Source organism: Chironomus tepperi, unplaced genomic scaffold, assembly GCF_022539635.2.
Source record: "Chironomus tepperi strain 1889 unplaced genomic scaffold, CSIRO-AGI_Ctep_v1 contig_85, whole genome shotgun sequence".
Lineage (NCBI taxonomy): Eukaryota > Metazoa > Arthropoda > Insecta > Diptera > Chironomidae > Chironomus > Chironomus tepperi.
In genome coordinates this window covers 5,307,056-5,329,047 of record NW_027226207.1, presented here as the reverse complement: position 1 = coordinate 5,329,047, position 21,992 = coordinate 5,307,056, and the positions used below count along the sequence as shown (strand labels likewise).

At 32.9% G+C, this 21,992-nt stretch overlaps 3 protein-coding genes across 3 annotated transcripts; 2 read left to right on the top strand and 1 right to left on the bottom strand.

Moving 5' to 3' along the window:
• Positions 1 to 210: 210 nt before the first annotated feature.
• Positions 211 to 4,853, bottom strand: LOC139085956 (probable lysine-specific demethylase 4B). Its single transcript, XM_070634193.1, has 4 exons — positions 4,594 to 4,853; positions 4,048 to 4,180; positions 1,533 to 3,081; positions 211 to 1,026 (listed from the first exon to the last, which is right to left on the bottom strand). Exons 2-4 carry the CDS (start codon positions 4,165 to 4,167, stop codon positions 431 to 433), a joined length of 2,265 nt encoding a protein of 754 aa, XP_070490294.1. The 5' UTR covers positions 4,168 to 4,180; positions 4,594 to 4,853; the 3' UTR covers positions 211 to 430.
• A 266-nt stretch (positions 4,854 to 5,119) lies between these two features.
• On the top strand, positions 5,120 to 9,169 carry Polr2B (RNA polymerase II subunit RpII140). Its single transcript, XM_070634304.1, has 5 exons — positions 5,120 to 5,260; positions 5,334 to 5,554; positions 5,618 to 8,507; positions 8,575 to 8,879; positions 8,944 to 9,169. The coding sequence occupies exons 1-5, from the start codon at positions 5,242 to 5,244 to the stop codon at positions 9,031 to 9,033; spliced, it is 3,525 nt and encodes a 1,174-aa protein (XP_070490405.1). The 5' UTR covers positions 5,120 to 5,241; the 3' UTR covers positions 9,034 to 9,169.
• Positions 9,170 to 9,583: 414 nt separating this feature from the next.
• Positions 9,584 to 11,038, top strand: LOC139086522 (parkin coregulated gene protein homolog). The gene is made up of 4 exons (XM_070634986.1): positions 9,584 to 9,696; positions 9,765 to 9,837; positions 10,111 to 10,551; positions 10,878 to 11,038. The coding sequence occupies exons 1-4, from the start codon at positions 9,607 to 9,609 to the stop codon at positions 11,036 to 11,038; spliced, it is 765 nt and encodes a 254-aa protein (XP_070491087.1). The 5' UTR covers positions 9,584 to 9,606.
• The last annotated feature ends 10,954 nt before the right edge of the window (positions 11,039 to 21,992 follow it).

Here is a 21,992-nt window from a genome sequence, read left to right as displayed (position 1 = left end):
AATTCATCGCCATCTTTGATGGGACCATAAATCGTTCTCAATACACGTCTCTCGAAGACACCAAGCGCTTCTTCATCTGCAGCCGTTGTGTTCCAGGTCTCAGATCCATATAATACAATTACTCTGATCAACGTTTTATAGAATTTATTTACTTTTTTCCTCTATGCTTAGACCTTCTTTAGATAGTAGAATTAAAACTCAACTCACGTGTACGTTCTTAAAGACTTTTATTTTTAATTAATTTATCTTCAAAAATCATGAAACTTATAATTTATAGTCATAGTTATTGTATTTTTTTGACAGATACAAATACGAATTAAACACTATAAATATTAAAAAGTTAAGCAAATAAAATTAATATGTACAGTTCTTATCGGTGCATTTTTATCGGATTTGCACATAAATCCATTAAGATCAACTTAAATTATATTTAAAAACTTTGCTGTTGCTGTCCGTAATATTGTCCATTACCCATCCTCCATACATCGTTTAATGTCGGTGCATTCGAGTCTAATATTGTATAATAAAGCTTCTGCTGTTCACCGTCCTGTGCTAAAACTGTATTTTCTTGTACGGCATATCCTTGATTTTGTAAATTCTGTGGTATCCTTTCTGTCTTAACCCTCTGATTCTGATCCACAACATAACTATTTTGTTGCTGCATTTGGTATTGCTGATATTGTTGTATCTGCTGCTGTTGAAGTAATTGTTGCTCCAAAATCATGTCAAGATTATTCTTTTGTTGATTTCGCATCACTTGTGGTGAAATTGGTTTAGTTGGAGCTTGCTGAATGACACTCGTATGCTGAACAGCTGGTTCCTTCCTCAAAATATTAGTCTTTACATTTTCAGGAGTTTTAGGCTTTGAACTAGACTGTAGGAACTGTGCAAATGCATCATTATAAGATGGACCACGAGAAGCATTGACTATAGGTATTGTGGGTATTTTAGGCTGGGGTAATTGTATGTCCAATGGCTTTCCCGACATTACTGTTCCTTTTTTATCTGACTTTTCAATTACTGTAACTGAAAATGTAAGCATTATTATTTTAAACTGATTTGAAATCATTTCAAGGTCATGCAAACTACTAATGTCAAATTAACAAAGCTTGAAGCTATGGAAACAATACAGCATACGAAAATTATAATTCAAGCATTGCTCAGCGACAAAAAAATTATCAAAATAACTAATTTATCTGAAGAATCAAAAATTCAATACCTTAAAATATTATATATTCTGTACAGTTGCAATTTTATTGCTTAATTCAATTGATGATCAAAACTTTGTACACAATTATTGCGAACTTTCGATTCTTCAGATGTTAGTTGATTTTGCTGAGCAACGCTTGACCTTCTTTTTGGCTGTTCCTACTCCGTACCGCAGAAAATTCAATTGGAAAAGTAGAAAATAAATTAAATTTTTATTTTGATGCTGAATATTTAAATAATTTCCAATTTTGAATAAATATTTCAGGAACTGACAAATTCTTTTAACTGCCAAATTTAATTTGAATTATATTTACGATTCTTACCTTTTGCATTGTTGCCATTGCTTCCATTAATCGTCTTTGGACTCTCCTTATTAATATTGTTTACTGGTTTCGCCGTCAACGGCTTGTTTAAAGGAGTTCCATTAGATTTTGGAATTTCTTTTTGAACTGGCTTTTTAGCAACAGGCTTAGGTAGTGCCTTCGAAGTACTTAATGGATCACGTTCCTTAGTTGTGACTGGTGAGTCTGACTTTTCCTTTTCTTTTCTGTTTGCTGGTGGCCTGCCTCGTCTACCTGGTGGTCTTCCTAGCTTCTTAACTTTACCATCTTGTGTGACAAGTTTATGTCCTTTAGATTCGAACCAGTCATCATCATAGTCTGAATCGTGCTTCTTTCTCTTGCCACGTTTTGGTCTTTCATCTTCACTTTCTTCCTCGCTTGATAAATCATCAATTATCATCTTACGCTTTGCTGCTTCACGTTCATCATAATCAGCTTCCATGCCTGCAACTTCATCTTCAGCAGACACAAAATAAGTTGCACGAATATCCTCTTTAATTTCATCAGACACATGTGGATTGTCCAAAATAAACTGAATATCCAAATCAGGATTACGTTCGACAAATGACATTTTATGACTGTATGTAGGCTTATTATTATCAGCCAAATTAGCAGCATATTCTGGATGTGGAGTCTTTAATTTGCCTGATTTCCAATCTTCAAAAATTGATGGCTGGAATCGCTGAACAAATGTGTCCATTGGAAATTTAACTGAATCTGGACAACAATGACATAAAACTGCATGCTTGCCATATTCAATCCAACGTTCTGTTGTAAAATTTGTTGATTCAGCACAATTAAATCCATGATTGAAACCAGCATGATATCCATATGGGAAAGTAATCATAATTTCGCCAGCCTCTTGTGTAATTCTGTCGTATGGTATATCATAGTCATCAAGCCATTTTGGATGAATTGCTGTCATTTTATGACGCAAAAATGCAGGACAAATCTCATGAGACTTTTCAAATAATGCAACAGTCAATTTCTCAAATTTACGTCCATAACATGGAGGAATTGTGTACCAACTTTTTGGTGCACCAAAATGTAGTAAATTAATACTATATAAATCCATATCTTCAGTATGCCAACCGAATGTTGTCTTCCACATACCGAAATACAAATATGCTGTATTGACACCGTCAATAGAAATGTCATAATCCTTTCCAACATAATCTAAGATTGTATCTAATTTATTAATATTCCAATATTCATAATCTGGATCTGTAATTGAGCCACAAACATCAGCACCATAAATACCAAAATGTGATGTCATTCGACTCCAATAAATTTGCTCTAATTCAGCATAGCTTCTATGTGGTGGTGTACAATACTTGGGTGAATTTGCAAGATTCTTAAAATCTGTAACAGTCATTGACTTCATTGGAACATTAACTTGCTGATAAACGCCATCTCCTTTGCCTTTTACTTTAGCCACAACTTGACATAATGGCTTCTTTATAGTCACTTTTAGTTTCGTCAAATCTGAATAGCCTTGCTTACGAGGAACAAACTCTTTCGGTGGTATAATCTAAAATGAGAAAATGGAATGAAATGTAGTATGAGTAAAAAATAGACTGCAATGTAGTATGCTACACATAGCTTGTCGCGGTAGACATCTTGCTTATGTGTACATGAGTACGGAAAAAAATAATATGGGGACTGTGTTGGCTGCACGGAAAAAAGTGAATAAAATTTTCTTAAAATTTAGAAATTTTCTTTTGTGAATTTTTTGAAAGATTTTTAGATGAAAAGTTGGAAAAATTTAGTTAAAATGAGTTTTCATGTAGAAAATCGTCAAAATCACTAGTGACGTGATTCATGGACATATCCCATGTCGGAAAATTGATATTAAAATTTTTGGACTAAAAATCATAAAAATCCAACAAAAATAGTTAATTTAAGTAACCTTTGCGAAATTTCATCAAATTTTACGTCCATGTCCAAAAATAATGCAAACAAATGGACAAAAACAAAGAAAATTAGGTCAATGACCCAAAACAGCTGATTTCAACCGGCACAGCTGAACGTCGGAATTTTTAGTATACAATTCTATAAATTGGCATCAAAAAATCTCAATATCAACAAAATTAATTAATTTTAGCAAGAGAATAACGAGAAAACGAGAATAAAGCATAATTCAAACGAAAATATAAATCCGACGCGACATCGACGCTTGTATGGAGAAAACTCGTGCAAGCTATATATGTATGATAAGTTCTGTGTTTTTAATTTTTTTCATGTTTTTTGATTTTTTTGTGATAAAAATCATTTAAAAAATTTAATTAGACTATAAATCTACTATAATTAATAATTTAAATGCCATTTTTGCAAAAATAGGTTTTTCGAACATCAAAACCCGAACGACCCGAAAACGCACATGGCATAGCCGAACATTTCCGAAGATTTGTTGTCATGACTAGGCTTGTTATTGTTGATGTTTTTAAAGAGTTGTGAAACTTTTTAAGACTTTTTGAGAATTTTTGGATTTACTTACTTTTGCAAGTCCAGCCCGATGAGCTCCTTGTGACTCGATATATTTGATGTAATTTTTAAAATCTTTGAACTCTTCCCACGTAGGTCGGAAGGTTTGAATCTTTAGCGTCGGATCGTCCATACTTAATGATAATCTGTGAATTAAAATAATTATTGATTTTTAATGCGTTTTTAGGATAAATGGACTATGTTATAAGGGCATTTTATGATTTTATAACAAATTATTATGGAGTATTTGGAAAGGTAGGAAGAAGAAAAGTATTCTGGATTTCATGATGATTCATTGGACATTCCTTAATTTTTGTACAATCTCTAATGAAAGTATTATAATATTTTTAGAGTATTTAATGCTTATCAAGCAAATCGAAAGTTCACATCAAGGTTAAAGTGAGTTTTGCTGAGTAAAAGTATTAAAATAAGGAATTAGACATGCAAAATGGACAACTCATAATGAAATACAGAATGTGACTACGTGATTTACTATTAACTCAAAAGTCTCACTATTTTCCAATTAATTAGACTTTCTAATACATTATTATCGACTTACCTGTTCTATTTGTGATGATTTAATAACTTTTTAACGTAGATTTATGTACTTTAATTAACAAAAAGACTTCCACAAAATTTTTCTAATTTTTAAATGCTTTATAAGCTTATTTTGGACAATACTTCACGTTTTTCTTTATCTTTGAATGTCTTTTAACACGCTCACATATATTAATTGATTTAATAATTTAGTTAAGTTAACAAATTTTCACATCTTTCACCACTCAATGAAATCTTTTTATTTTAAGACTTCTTGTTTCGGAAAACATTCCCTGATTTTCGAATGAAAAATTTAAATTTTTACTTACCGTTATTTTAATTTCTTGAAAAATAGTATTTAATTATTTTATGCAATATTCCTTGATGACTGCTATTTAGATCTTATCAGTTGCACGACTAATTCTATTACTGAGCAATTCTCATCTTCAGAAACTCTTTAAATAAGTTATAAATTGTGAAATCTCATAAACAAAAAATAGTTACTTTCTTAACGTATTTTTTTGAATCTCAATTCCATGTTGTTGCTTCGATTGCCGATTGTTACAAACACATTTAGAAAGTCATCAAGAAAAATATTTAATTTTAGTAGTTTTTAGAGCTTTTAAGTAAATTAATTCAATATAAACAGTAATATAAGGACCTAGTAAAGATGTATGACAACGACGATGGTAAGGAAAAGCATTATTTCAATGAAATTTCATAAAAAGTTGAAATTTGTTTTCCGCTTCCATTTTTTTGTAGCATACAATGATGAAGAAGATCAAGAGATTTCGGATGAATTATGGCAAGAAGCTTGCTGGATTGTTATTAACGCCTATTTTGACGACAAAGGTCTTGTCAGACAGCAATTGGACAGTTTCGATGAATTCATTCAGATGTCTGTGCAAAGTATAGTCGCTGAATCTCCGGCTATTGAATTACAAGCAGAAGCTCAGCATATATCTGGAGAAATTGAGAATCCAGTATGTTGGATTACTTAAGTTATTAATTATTTTGCATATTAACAAAGTAATTTTCATTTTCAGCCTAGATATGTCCTTAAATTCGAACAAATTTACCTTTCCAAACCGACTCATTGGGAGAAAGACGGTGCACCAAGTCCTATGATGCCAAATCAAGCTCGTTTAAGAAATTTAACATATTCAGCACCACTTTATGTAGATATCACTAAAACAAAGCATATAGAAACAGGAAAACCAGTTGAGACACAACATCAAAAGACTTTTATTGGAAAGATTCCAATTATGCTTCGATCAGCTTATTGCCTCCTCAATAACTTATCTGATCGTGATTTGACAGAATTAAACGAATGTCCATTGGATCCTGGCGGTTATTTCATCATTAACGGATCAGAAAAAGTATTAATTGCCCAAGAGAAAATGGCAACAAATACTGTCTACGTTTTCAGTATGAAGGATGGAAAGTATGCATATAAAGCTGAAATTAGATCATGTTTAGAGCACAGTTCACGTCCAACATCAACTTTATGGGTGAATATGTTTGCTCGTGGAGGAAGTAATGCAAAAAGATCAGCAATTGGACAGAGAATTATTGCTATTTTGCCATACATCAAACAAGAAATTCCAATTATGATTGTTTTCCGTGCTCTTGGTTTCGTCGCTGACCGAGATATTCTTGAACATATTATTTATGATTTTGATGATCCAGAAATGATGGAAATGGTCAAGCCTTCTTTAGATGAAGCTTTCGTAGTACAAGAACAGAATGTTGCTCTTAATTTCATCGGTTCTCGTGGTGCTCGTCCTGGTGTAACAAAAGAAAAGCGTATAAAGTATGCAAAGGAAATTTTACAAAGAGAAATGTTGCCTCATGTCGGTATATCTGATTTCTGTGAGACAAAGAAAGCTTATTTCCTCGGATATATGGTCCATCGATTATTATTGGCATCTCTTGGACGTCGTGAGTTGGACGATCGTGATCACTACGGAAATAAACGTTTGGATCTTGCTGGTCCACTTTTAGCATTTTTATTCAGAGGATTATTCAAAAATTTAATGAAGGAAGTACGAATGTATGCTCAAAAGTTTATTGATCGTGGAAAGGACTTTAATCTTGAATTAGCTATAAAGACAAAAATCATTACTGATGGATTAAGATATAGTTTGGCTACAGGAAATTGGGGAGATCAAAAGAAAGCTCATCAGGCTCGTGCTGGAGTATCTCAGGTCTTAAATCGTTTGACTTTTGCATCAACATTATCTCATTTACGTCGTGTCAACTCTCCAATTGGACGTGATGGAAAATTAGCTAAACCTCGTCAATTACACAATACTTTATGGGGAATGTTATGTCCTGCAGAGACACCTGAAGGTGCTGCTGTCGGTTTGGTCAAGAATCTTGCTTTGATGGCTTATATTTCCGTCGGTTCACAACCTGTGCCTATTTTGGAGTTCTTGGAAGAATGGTCCATGGAAAATCTTGAGGAAATTGCACCTTCAGCCATCGCTGATGCCACAAAAATTTTCGTCAATGGATGCTGGGTTGGTATTCATCGTGATCCAGAACAATTGATGTCAACTTTAAGAAAATTGCGTCGTCAGATGGATATCATTGTATCAGAAGTATCCATGATTCGTGACATTCGTGATCGTGAAATTCGTATCTATACAGATGCTGGACGTATTTGTCGTCCACTTCTTATTGTTGAAAATGGAAGTCTTTTATTGAAACGTAGTCACATTGACAATTTGAAGGAACGTTATGAGACAAATTATGGTTGGCAAGTATTAGTTGCTAGTGGTGTTGTTGAATATATTGATACATTAGAAGAAGAAACAGTTATGATTGCAATGACTGTAAGTGATTTAAAACAAGAAAAGGAACTTGCATATTGTACAACATATACACATTGTGAAATTCATCCAGCTATGATTCTTGGCGTTTGTGCATCAATTATTCCATTTCCTGATCATAATCAATCTCCACGTAATACTTATCAAAGTGCTATGGGTAAGCAAGCTATGGGAGTCTATATTACAAATTTCCACGTTAGAATGGACACACTTGCACACGTCCTTTATTATCCAATGAAACCATTAGTCACAACACGTTCTATGGAATATCTACGTTTCCGTGAATTACCTGCTGGAATTAATTCAATTGTTGCTATCCTTTGTTATACTGGATACAATCAAGAAGATTCTGTTATTTTGAATGCATCAGCTGTCGAACGAGGATTCTTCCGGTCAGTTTTCTACCGTTCATATAAAGATTCTGAATGCAAACGTATTGGCGATCAGGAAGAGCAATTTGAAAAGCCAAATCGACAAACATGTCAAGGTATGAGAAATGCTTTATATGACAAATTGGATGATGATGGAATTATTGCACCGGGTCTTCGTGTATCTGGTGATGATGTTGTTATTGGAAAGACTATTACTTTACCAGAAAATGATGATGACTTGGAAGGAACAACTGCAAAATTCACAAAAAGAGACGCATCGACATTCTTACGTAATTCAGAAACTGGTATTGTCGATCAAGTCATGTTGACATTAAATAGTGAAGGATATAAGTTTTGTAAGATTCGTGTACGTTCAGTAAGAATTCCACAAATTGGAGATAAATTTGCTTCTCGTCACGGACAGAAAGGTACTTGCGGTATTCAATATAGACAAGAGGATATGCCATTCACATGTGAAGGACTTACACCTGATATTATTATTAATCCTCACGCTATTCCATCTCGTATGACAATTGGGCATTTAATTGAGTGCATTCAAGGAAAATTGGGATCGAATAAGGGAGAAATTGGTGATGCAACACCATTTAATGATGCTGTCAATGTACAGAAAATTTCGACATTCTTACAAGAATATGGTTACCATTTGAGAGGAAATGAAGTCATGTATAATGGACATACTGGACGTAAAATCAATGCTCAAGTTTTCTTAGGTAAATTTATCTTATCTAATCAATTTTAGAATTATTTATATTAATTGAAGATTTATTGCTTTTACAGGTCCAACATACTATCAACGTCTTAAGCATATGGTAGATGACAAGATTCACTCGAGAGCTCGTGGTCCAGTACAGATTCTCGTCCGACAACCTATGGAAGGTCGTGCTCGTGATGGTGGTTTACGTTTCGGTGAGATGGAACGTGATTGTCAAATATCTCATGGTGCAGCACAATTCTTACGTGAACGTTTATTCGAAGTATCAGATCCTTATCGTATACATGTTTGTAACTTTTGTGGTTTGATAGCTATTGCAAATCTCCGTAATAATACATTCGAGTGTAAAGGATGCAAGAATAAGACACAGGTAAGAAGATTTATGGAAGATTACATGTGAAGTCATGCATTAACACGTTGAACTTTTCTTACAGATTTCCCAAGTTAAACTCCCTTATGCTGCAAAATTATTGTTCCAAGAACTGATGGCAATGAACATTGCACCAAGATTGATGGTAGTTTAAGCAACTCGATAAACTTTTTTATAATCATGTATGTGAAATTAATGATCGACTGTAAGTTTTGAGTTTGTAGAAATCATTTTCTTAATTAAAATTATTTTTGATGATTAGAAATAAAGTCTAAATACGCAAATGGAAAGAGATAGTTTTAATTAGAGTTAGATACTCACCACTAGACTACCGAGGATAAAATCGTTAAGATTTAAATAAAAGGAAGCAACAAAGCTTTGACATGTAGATGTCGCTGTATGCTTACCCTCACATTTTCAAAAAGGCAATACCTTTTGCTAATAAATTGTCTTTTTAAATGAGGACTAGGTATGTAAAATTTAATGATTAAAATACGTGACAAAAGTGCTTATTAAAATTTTATGTACCGAAATTTGTCATGTAAATTCTAATCGTCAAATCCCCCAAAAAATGAACAAATGATCCTATTTTTAGTGTTGCTAAGGAACAAAACAACAATTTTGTTGATAAAAGAATTTTTCAGTGGACTTTTTTAGCAGCAATTTGTGTATCAAAATTTTTTAAATTAAATTCCATTGCCAATTAATCTGTGCTACACAAATTGCAATGTCAGCTTCATCGAATTTCCTCAAAAAAGGAAGTGGTGCAAAATACACATTACATCGGAGACCGTACACAGCAAATTGCTCAAAAAGAGTAAAAATTGATGTGATTATTAAATGTTTATTGACAAAAATTTGTGATTTTATCTTTTTTTAATTTAGATTGTTCCACCATTCTCGATTCAATCGCTGCAAAAGAATACCCTCGTGTTGGAACCTAAATTTGCCAAAAAGTGTAAGTAGTTGTTTAATATTGTGGATTAAATGGCTCGTTTTCTTTGTTAGGAGAATAATTGATTTTTTGCTGTGACATGGAATTTAGTTCCTTTGTGTGCTGTTATTTTGTTGCGGAATTACTGTCAATATTTAGTTTAATAATCATTATTGCTGATTTGCTAGTGTTTTAAATTGATTGAGGGGTAGCTTGACTAAGCTCTTGTCATATTATTAGAATCTAAAACAAAACCTTCAGGAATATAAACTAAAACCTCCTTCCTTCTAATTTCAGTCATTATCGATCGACACAACTTCTCGAAACCAGCCACATCATTTCGTATGTATTACGATCGAGGTGATTTGCCCATAAAAATGGAATATCTAATTGGTGGCGAGAAAATATCATGGACTGTTGATATAGATAAGCTCGATTACACATTATACCTGCCGTTGTTCTTTGATGGATTATCGGAAACACAACATCCCTATAAAACGTTCGCGCGTCAAGGTGTACAGGATCTTTTGTCTAATGGAGGCGATAAAATCTTTCCGATTATACCGCAATTAATAATTCCAATTAAAAATGCACTTAATACGAAGAATATTGAAGTCATGTGCACAATTATGAAAGTAATTCAACAGTTGGTCACTGCGTCAGATCTTGTCGGTCCAGCAATGGTTCCATTCTATCGGCAGCTGTTGCCTATATTTAATGCATATAAAACGAGAAACAGTAAGTCGTGTGTGTCTGTATTTATTCTAGCGCAAAAAAAAACACAGAATATTGGCACATGTGATGTGTCTGTGAAATTACTGGAAAGAGAAATGGAAGAGAGCAAAAAAAATTATAATTAAAGGATTAAACGGGAGGTCATATTGGTACCATATGCTGTATACTTCTCGATTTCTCTACACACTTGTAATTCGAGACTATTCCAATAATCGTAAATAATTTAATTCAATGTGTCAACATTCCCAGTCAATAACAGTTAACATTATCATCACGTCAATTAAAACTAATTCCATTTTTCTTTCTTTTTTTTGTTGTTGCTTTTCTAGTTAATCTTGGCGATTGTATCGACTACGCACAAAAGAATAACTTAAATTTGGGCGATTTAATTGACGAAACCCTTCAAGTACTCGAAAAATACGGTGGCGAAGATGCATTCATTAACATTAAATATCTTGTACCGACTTATGAATCAACATTCATTAATTAATTAGATTCAATTTATAATGTTTACGTTACGGCTTATATTCTTACTTTATATCGTATTGTGTTCTACTTTTTAATGGCACATTGTATGCTCACTCTCCTTAATAGCGTGTTTGTGTGAATGTTGTGCAGTTCAGATTGACATTGATATTGCAGTATGAAACTGCCAGCCAACCCAGAAAGTACGCTTCTTCCACTAGGAGACATCATTAACATTTAACGATAATTGTAGTTTTTAATACCACGAATTTAAAATTATTTTGTGAACAATTCATTATGATACTTTTATTCAGTCATCCAGATTGTATGTATGCATGTCAGATGTGAATGTTCTGTGCCAATTTTATGTTCAGTCTAAATCTTTTTACATTATTATGAAAATTTATTAAGTTTTTAAGTAAATATTTTCTCAAAAAGGAGTGAATAAGTGAATGTAAGAGGGATACGAGCGAATGCATGACGAGTAAAGTCCATTAGTTGAATTTTTTTTTGTTCGTCTTTTTAGCATTAAGCTACATTTAAATTTGTTAAACTAGTTATAATAGTAGATTTTTTTTAAAATAAGTAAGGATTGTCCCTTTTTAAAAAAGAGGAACAAATACATAACAATTTCCGATTATCATAAAAAATAAAATAAGAGATATTCTCTAAACCCCTTTTATGGCCTTGCGCTCGATTGCACAACACTACATTAAATGGCAAATCATGTATCATTAACTGATTTTATTATAGCGAAATAAAAGGAAGGAAAGAAAAGATGGAAAAAAAATTAAAACTTTAAATAAACACACAAACACATGCCGCACTTACTCTTCATTTATTTTATGGCTCATACTGTGATTGCAGCTAGTTTAAATGAGTATAGGTTTGAGGAATTAATGGAAGTAAGACGCATCTGTTGATATCGAGATGGATTGCATATGAAGCCATCAAGATCAACAGATTGAAAGTAGGGTTGAATAGGACACATTTTAGGAAGTATACTGCAGGACATGGTTCTGAATTGATCTACTTTTTTAATGTTTATTTTAGATTTGAATAATATTTATTGTACATAGTTGAAAACCCCTTTTCATACAAAAATTGAGTCTGCTTTTAAACTCCAAAGAATAAACATCAAGTACATTAACTCCCAGTTACGATCATAAACAATCAGACAAATTACGACCAGCAGCATCTCATCCATCTAGACAACAGCACTAAATCTATACATACGCCACCCTTTTGTGTCAGTTTAATAGAGAGAAAGGAGTATGAAAGAAATGAATCGGTCCGATGCTGAGGCAGAAGAGAATATAATTTTTAATCCGCATTTCAGACATTAACATCCTTCCTGAGTGACTGGCTGCCTTGAATATGATTCCGATGGTGGGATATTCATAGTCAGAATTAAAATAGAAAATGCTTTAAATTAGGCATAAAAGGATTAAGGAATAATATCTAAAAAATAAACTTTCATTTCGTTTTGCTCTAAAAAATTTGATTCTACGACTTACATACAGCATAATTTTTAATTCCTTCTGTCTGCTTGTTACTCTTTTTTGTTTTGTGTATGCTGCTACATATTTATATTACCTTTTTCCTTCCTCTCTTCCTTACTGGTCGACATACAATATTTTTTATAATAATGGATATAAAAAATCATACAGAGATGTAACTTTTTATGTACCTTTCCGAAAAATAGACAACTTTTATTAGATCTTTCTATTTGACAAAGCATGAGAATCTCTCACAAAGCCATAGCATGCATAAGCGAACGATTTAATCTGGTTCTCTCGTTATTTTATACATTTTTTTTCAAAACATTTAATGTAAAGCGATTCTCGTCCTTTTAGTTATTTTTTTTTATCCCTTAATATCCTTTTTACATTTTACTATTCGCTTTTTTTGCTGCTCTCTGTCTGTTGTGTTCATTTATGCTACAATTTTTTTAAATGTTCAAGGATAATCTTATTAAAGTCAAAAGCGAGTAAATTTTTAATGATTTTTCATTCGGGTCTTATGCAGGAATAATTTTTACATTTTTTATGACGCAATTATCATTTGATGTTGATGTCATTTTGTCTCTTTATGGATTTTTGAAGATCTAAGAAATTGGGGTTGAATTGATAGCAAATAAGTTTTTTTTTTTTTTAAAATAAACTTTTTATTCATTAAATTTTTAACTTAATTATGTACAAAGTTTGGATACATTTTATTTGTATTTAAATTTTTAAAGGATTCTGGCTTATCGCATTCATCACTTAGTTTTTGATTTTATTTTGAAATTGTTTTGCTTTAATTTATGTTGTGGTTTATTCGGTGTTTCGCGAGTTTATTCGGTGTTTCGCGATATTCGGTGTTTCGCGACTTCGGTGTTTCGCGAGAATTGATAGCAAATGTTGAACAAATTTAGATGTACAAATGTAGGAGTTGTCCTCAGATTCGTGAATACTTTCCAAAAAGCACATCACTTTCGAAAAGATGCCTTAGCTGTCGTATTAGGGTACAATGTTGCCCTGATGACACCACTAGCTGAGTTCGATCCATTTTTAGATGTGTGGTGTAAGAGTAGAGTAGAATTGTGGGTATCGAGCCATATACAAGCTGATCTGCCATTTCTCAGTGAGAACAAGGGCTCCGTGACCGAAAGATTAGACAACAGAACCGGAAATTTGTATCACTCTTTAATGAGTTCGTAGAGTGCTGTCGATATGAAAAGGAGACGCACAAAACTCATAACATTGCTTCCATTTCAAGTAAGTTGTGTTAAATATTCACAAACATTAAATAAGCTCCAAAATATGCGTCAAAATCCCTAATACTTAAAAGTTCAACCTTTCCAACTCACATATCACATTATGAACTTTATTAATGTTTAAGCATATAAACATGCGAAACAACAAAAAAGAATTATCATTAACATTTCCTCATTTCAAAGTTATATGAAAAATTAACGTTCACATAAATTGTAATTAAAAATAAATTTTTAAATATTCTTCATGCACGAATGTCAAAATAAAAAAAATTTCTAATTATCATCCTTCCATTCACCTCAATGCACTTTCCATTAAAAATAATTTCCTCTCACTTTTTGAGGTATTTTGTCTCCTTTGTACTTTGAAATGTCTAATAATTTTCATTTTAATTGCCGTAAAATCAAAGTCTTAAACTTTCATGCCTTTTAATAGCACACACCTTACCCTCATTTTCCTTTAACTATACGTACATGTGCAGCATAGTAAGAGCTTTACGTATCAACGTTATAAAAGAAAGATTGTCATTGCTGTTTCATGATCTTATACTTGAGCTCAAAGGGAAAATTTTCTTCTTTCATTTAATTGCTTTTACTCTAATTATTATTATCGTTCTTATTATTATTCCTTTACTCATTTTCATATTCGTTGATGCATCATTTCTTCCTTTTTTCTTCCTTGTAGTATCACTTTTAACCACACATAAAGGCTTGGGAGGTATTCAGGGGAGTATGAAGAAGGGTTGGTAGGTTAATGCAGCCTTAGTAGAGCAACGCTGATCTAGTCTAGCATAAGGACTAACTCTTATCTCAATATGAGATTGATGGAACTTGTTTCTTGGGTATGGGCTACCAATTCTAGAGTATATGACAGTTTCTTGGATATAAATTAGCCATGTCGGTGTCCTCGCCTAACCTATTCATAATTGAGCTATTGTTGGCATCATCTGAGCTTATAACAGGGACAACCTTGGTATAATCCAGAAACCATCTCCCAACTACATCCCTGCCCATAGAGAATTCCTTCCTTTTCAAAATCCCTGCTTGTACTTATCTTTATAACTCTCTTATAAGATGACGATGATAGCAATCAAGAAGAGCAACTATATGTATGTATGCAGAACGTATAGAGTCAAGAGAGATGGATAAAGGAATAAGATAATATCTGTGTAGAGAGAGAGTGAGTGAATGCGGAAACTTGTCTTATGAATATCATCATACAATTTAATCCTTTTATATAGCTTGTGACAAATAAATAAAATGGCAAGTACTATATATAGTGGGTGGATAAGCAAAATTGGAAGTACAAAAAAAAAACAAGACGAGTTTTGGAATTTTGATGATGAAACTTGGTTTATGGGCGCAGTTTTGCAATTGCTAACCTTGATTTTAGACTGTTTTGCTCTGAAGTAGAGCTAGAGTTCTATAAAATTCTGAAGCTATACTTGATAACGCATGAGTTCTTTTAGCTTTTAAATTTGTGTTTTTAATGAGTAAAAATTCATCAAATTAACACAAAGCTTTGATGTTTTGAGTGGTGATCCTTGTATAAATCCAACCGTTAATTTGCATGGAAACTGGGTCATTTACAGTTATTTCCCGATCTGCACATATAGATAGAACCAAGTGGCAGTCTCATGAGTGCCACATGATTGTGACATGGTTGCCATATTTCAGCGACATGATTGCCACATGACTGCGAAATAATTTACACATGACTGCGACATGGTTGACACATAGCAATGACATGATTGCCACATGATAGTGACACTATTGCCACATGACTGCTTCATGGTTGCCACATGACTGTAACATGATTGTCCGTTGAAGATTGTTGATAACAAAACCAAATCAATAGCCAGACTGTAGCAATCAATCTTTAGCACAATGTTCCATTATCCTTTAAAATTCTTTTAAAGGAAATGAATCTAAAGAACTTTCATATTCATATGTGATGGAACAAAAAACGAAGAGATAGTTCCTTAGGAACCGCACATACATTCATATCCTCATAAAATGTATGAATAACATGCATTAGACAATTAAATATATATTAAAGAACATGCTTCAACTCGTTTGAATAATATTTAATGAATATAGCATAGAAAATTGTCTTCATTTGCTTGTTCTTCCTTGTGTCTTTCAAGGAAATTGTTATGAACAAAAAGTTGCATACGGTTCCATGTTTCACTCTGCATGTGTGTGCTTATTGTCTTTTTCAATAAATTAAGTACAAGGCATAAGGAAGTTTTATGTGAATGTACGATACAACGAAATGTGAGTAGCTTGTGCTGGAAAAATATTCAAGAAAATTCATATATGAATATGCACAAATAGATTTTAAGTATCAACAACACAATAAGTGTGGAAATTTAAGACGTGGAACGAGAATGAGATATTTCTGGAATGAATGGTTTGATGCTATTGTGCAGGCAGTGGTGTTAGTCTCGATGTTAAGACACGACAAAGATCACTGACATTAATAATGATTATGGTTGTTTAGACATTATTTCTATTACAAAGACATTGTCTGGATTAAGGCTTCTGGATGGGAATATGACTTTTGTGTCTTGACATCCTTGAGATTTGGGTATATTGAATCTTGATGACTTTGCATCAAGGCTAACAAAGTATCACGGTGAACTAAGTTCAAATGTCTCAAATCTTGAACTATTATCGGAACCAGATGTTTCCATGTCATCCATGCCATCCACAACTCTGAACCAAACTCAATCTAGATCAGCAATACATCCCGACATCAACTCTGTCCGGAAAAAAGAATAATTGTACTTAGCACTACAACGGTGTTGTATTCATCACCATGGCAGTGGCTCAAGGGAAAGTTTATGATGCACTTGACGATGAGTTTTGTTGAGATATTCTTGGAATGTAATTTTGTTGTGCATAATAGAGTATCGCATGCATCTACTTTGTAATATATTTTATTCAAAAATTAAGTGAATTTCTAGCAAATAAGACGGGATGAAAAACTTGAAAAGTTAGCATACTTTGTTGCTTAATTTGCCCGTTAGCACTTGATGATTGGAATAATAAGAAAATTTACATCAGGTATGATGAAATTAAATTCATGAATAACCGCAACTCATCTGGAGGGAAGTTCTATGACTGTTTTATGTCTGAATGAAAAATGCGTCATTAAATAAAATTTATCTTTACGGTTTTTGCAGTGGATCATCAACTTTCTCTTGAGGATGAAGGAACAAAAAAAAAATTATGCAAATAATTTTCAGCTGCAACATTCCTTCCTTTTTTTTCCTTCAATTTTAATCTAGTAGATAGAAAACTATTTCTGTGAGTTGCAAAAAACATGCCACTAAGAAGCTGTGTACAGCAGAAAAAAAAATAACTAAGCACATCTAACAATCTACAAGATAAAGCGATAGAGAGGTAAAAGAAATCAGAAGTTTTTCATCCTTCTTTTTCTTTTCTTTTATGAAAAAAGAGAATTGGAAGTAAAGTCTTGGGGTATAAGGATTAAAAGCGAATACTTTAGCATTGAAGCCTTCTTCTGGATATTGAGTACTCTTTCTTGGGCATCTTCGATATTGTTGGTCTTTCATAATACCCTAGGTGGGTCACTTAGCAACCATTACCCCAATTTTATTACTCGGAGAAGGAAATTTGACTTTGTGTAGACTGTCTGACTGACATTATAGTCTCTTACTTGACTTTATTGACCCTTGGTAGACTAAACAGTTCACAACAGTCCTTTAATTGATTCTATGGACACTCTTGAACTAGTGGATTCTATTAAGACACGACTAACTCTTGACCAAGTAAATTCTGGATTGTTCCTGAAAGTTCTACAACGGGGAGGTAGTTAGGCAATCTGAAATGTCGTGAGCATTGTGTAAATCGTTAACATTCTATAAAATGATTGGTCGGATTGATCTCAGGTGGGAATCGAACCTACGTATCCACAAAAGAGTAATACAGACATCTGATTGCTTGCCTAACCATTGGGCCACAGAGACCATACTCTTGAACTGACAGATTCGGATATAAATAGTTCGATACCCACTCGAGACTAGATTCGACTCTTCTCAGACACTACCCCGATCGGCACATATTGAAATGTTGCCACCACGGCGACGAGGTGGCAGTATACTTAAAGCCAAGTGGCTGCCACTTGGTGAAAACAACCGGATTTGCCGATCGGGTACAGTGACCAACAGAAAATACGACAAACAGACAAAACACAGCCAATAACATCAATTCCTATACAAATGGACTCAAAAAGTTTAAATAACTTGCTGAAGCATGAGAAAATTTTTCATCATCTCAAATTATGATTATTGCAAGCATTTTTTATCTGCGCAAAAAAAGGGAAAAAAAGAAAGAATTTTCTTGAAAAAGTATTGAAGACTATCAAAGAATGCTTCAATATTCTGGAAAAATATTTTATTTCATTTTCATATTCTTTATTTTTTGTAGTATGAAGCTATAGACTTTCTTTTTAGATTCTTCAGAATGAGTATGCTTACAATAATTTTATGCGATGATGCTTCTTGAGTTTCATACTTCACGTTCTTGCTTTAAGAAAAATTTTTGAACTTTTACAGAAGATAAATTTTTTTTTGTGAAATATGATGTAATATTGCTTGTAACATAATAGTAGGAATGGCTTTGTTGTTAGATGAGAATCCAGTTGAATATTTAAATTGTTCAACTTTTTGTCCTAGTAACTAAGGATATTATGTAATCAGATGTTCATGCATATTTTCTAAGCGATGCAGTAACGAAAGGGAATATTATAGAGAAAGAAATAGAATGGAATTGGGTACGACTGACCGAGGACTAAGACTTTGCGAGACTGAGACTAAGATTATTGACACTGAAACTAAGACTTCTAGAGACTGTGCTTAAGATTTCTTGAGATTGAGATTAAGGTTTCTCAGTATCGGTTTCGAAACTTGTCGAGACTTTGTATAATTCTAGGATTCGCTGTAATTACATTTACATGTATATGCTATCCGCATGTATATGCTAAAACATGTATGTAAGTGGACGCATGCTGTCAAACCCTAAAGGGTTTCCTTGTAGTCGTGGTATCGATCTCGAATAGTAGCCGAAACCAAGACTTCGGCTAATCACTAGGGATGACAAAGTGTTCTTTGGAGACTTGAACCTGGATTTGAATGGATACATTGCTGAATGTGCTGTATATTATTATATATACAACTGATTTAAAATCTGTTGATATGACAGAAAAATATGATTCAGAATAACGGATCTCGAATGATACTCTAACTAATGTTCTACAATTTCCAATCGAATGCTTCTACTTCTGAGTTAGCAGAGGTTACTCGACTATAAGAAAGTGTATATACAGTAGCGTGCAAAAGTTTGAAAACACCTTAATTTTTTCAGTTTTTTGGCTATATCTTTTACAATAACGTCTAATATTAACTGAAATTTTTACTAATTATGCTTCTTAATTAGTTAAATAAATAAAATAACAAAACTTAAACTTTAACTGTAACGGTTTTCAAAAATTCAGATTTTATTAAAATCACTGCCGTGCAAAAGTTTGAAAACAGTATAATTTCTTTCAAAAAATTAGTAAAAAAAAGACAAAATTGTCATTTTTGCGTATTAATTGTGCTTAATTATAAGAGATAGTTTAGTTTTTGATATATTAGAAGTGAGAAAAATATGGGAAAGACAAAGGAATTGTCAGAAGTTATAAAAAAGTTGGTGATAAAAGCTGTTCAGGATAAAATTGCTTATCGAAAGATTTCTGAGCTCTATAACATCTCAAAACCAGGAATTAGTCTGCTCCCACAAATGCTTAATTGGATTAATGTCAGGACTTTGTGAAGGCCAATCGAGTAGTCTGACTTTTTTAATTGTAAAGAACTGTTTTACAGATTTTGCAGTATGCTTTGGGTCATTGTCTTGCTGGTATATCCAGCCACGAGGCATTTTATTCTTCGCATGAGGTAACATTACGTCCTTCATAATGTCCAAATATACCTGCTGATCCATTATGCCTTCTATGCGGTGAATAGGACCAATACAATCACGGCTAAAGCAGCCTCAAATCATCACGTTACCTCCACCATGTTTTACAGTTGGAAGTTGGTATTTAGAATCAAAACGAGTACCTGCTGGACGTCGCACGAACTTCACACCATCAGAGCCAAATAACATAAATTTCGATTCATCACTAAAAAGAGCTTTCGACCATTCTTTTGCAGTCCAGTTTAAGTGTTCCTTCGCAAATTGAACTCTGGCTTTTCGGTTCTTAGCAGATATCAGTGGTTTCTTAACTGGACGTCTTCCAAATAAATTGTTCTTACGTAGGCGACGTTTAACGGTGTCAACACTGCAATTTACTCCATGATATTTGCTCATTATTTGATTTAATTGAACTGCAGAATTTTGAGGATCGTTCTTACTGTATCTTACCAACATTCTTTCAGACTTTTAACTCATTATACTTGGTCTTCCTGAACGTGGATTGTTCTCAACTGTATTCTCTTGCCGAAATCTCTTATAAAGCAGACTAATTCCTGGTTTTGAGATGTTATAGAGCTCAGAAATCTTTCGATAAGCAATTTTATCCTGAACAGCTTTTATCACCAACTTTTTTATAACTTCTGACAATTCCTTTGTCTTTCCCATATTTTTCTTACTTCTAATATATCAAAAACTAAACTATCTCTTATAATTAAGCACAATTAATACGCAAAAATGACAATTTTGTCTTTCTTTTACTAATTTTTTGAAAGAAATTATACTGTTTTCAAACTTTTGCACGGCAGTGATTTTAATAAAATCTGAATTTTTGAAAACCGTTACAATTAAAGTTTAAGTTTTGTTATTTTATTTATTTAACTAATTAAGAAGCATAATTAGTAAAAATTTCAGTTAATATTAGACGTTATTGTAAAAGATATAGCCAAAAAACTGAAAAAATTAAGGTGTTTTCAAACTTTTGCACGCTACTGTATATAAATGGTTCATTTACTGTATTCACCTTAACACTAGGCTTACAATGATAAACCGTTGAAAGGACATTACAAGAATCTAATTCCAACTTTAGATGAATCTTCAAGAACTCACTTGATTCTTCAAATTAGGAAGCCCAGCTAGATCCTCGTCAGATTGAATTAGATATGGAATGTTGAAGTATACTCTGCATAGATGTTAGTCAACGTCCTCACCTAACTAATGTCTCATATCCAACAAAAGAATCTTTATGAACCAACAAAATACTCCATGGACAACCCAACAATTTTCATATTGTAATTCCTCCTTCACCATCCATAAATTCTCAAAAGATATTTTCTGTGTACAATTCTCATGCCAAATTATTTTTTTAATATTATAAAACAAGATTTTATCATAATTTTTTTAAGAGGACCATTTTCAGCAGTAATACAAAAAGGAAGTGAAGAAAAAAAAAAGTTCTTCCTTCCGATTTAACGACGAAGATGGAACAGAACAAAAAAGGCAAATGAGATGAGCGTTGAGTGAATCAATTAAATTTTATGTTACGCTTTCTCTCATTACAATTGTAATATGGACATAGAAAAAAAATGTAAAGGAAGGCAGCAGCAAAAAAAAAAATCCTCACTTTTCCAACATTGTAACTAACAATGGCGCAAAATGGCTTATCCCATGAGGATGAAAATCTCTTCAAGCCCACTTCAAGATGATATAAAAATTAGATATCTTATTCTATCCACAAAAAAAGTAAAGCTTAATGGGAAGTGAAGAAAAAAAAGGAAGTAGAACAAAAAATGAATAAAGATCCCTTTTCATTTATTAAATAACAGCAAAATGGGGTTTAATGATAAATCTTTTCATTTCTACTGATGCTGCCATCCAGCTAGCACCATTCTGAATCTATTACAAAGATCCCCAACATTCATTTAATATAATAATATTTTTTTTGTTGCTGTTCTATCCTACTCATATCTGAAAATTCATAAAAATAAAGAAAAAAAACTAACTGACTGACTCTTTATGCTTATGTATTTATGGGGAAGTAAGCCTTTCTTCATTTGGACGTTGTTTTAACACTAGAGAATGTCAAAGGGGAGCATCCACCCCATATAGCTGGAATTTTGAGGGTGTCAAGCAATTTGTGGTTAATAATTCAAGCTATTGTACCTAAAGACTGCTTGTTTGCGAGGGCATGCTGTACCATTTGGATCAACTGTGATCCATGTGCTTTCTTAGTTGGCGTCTGAAG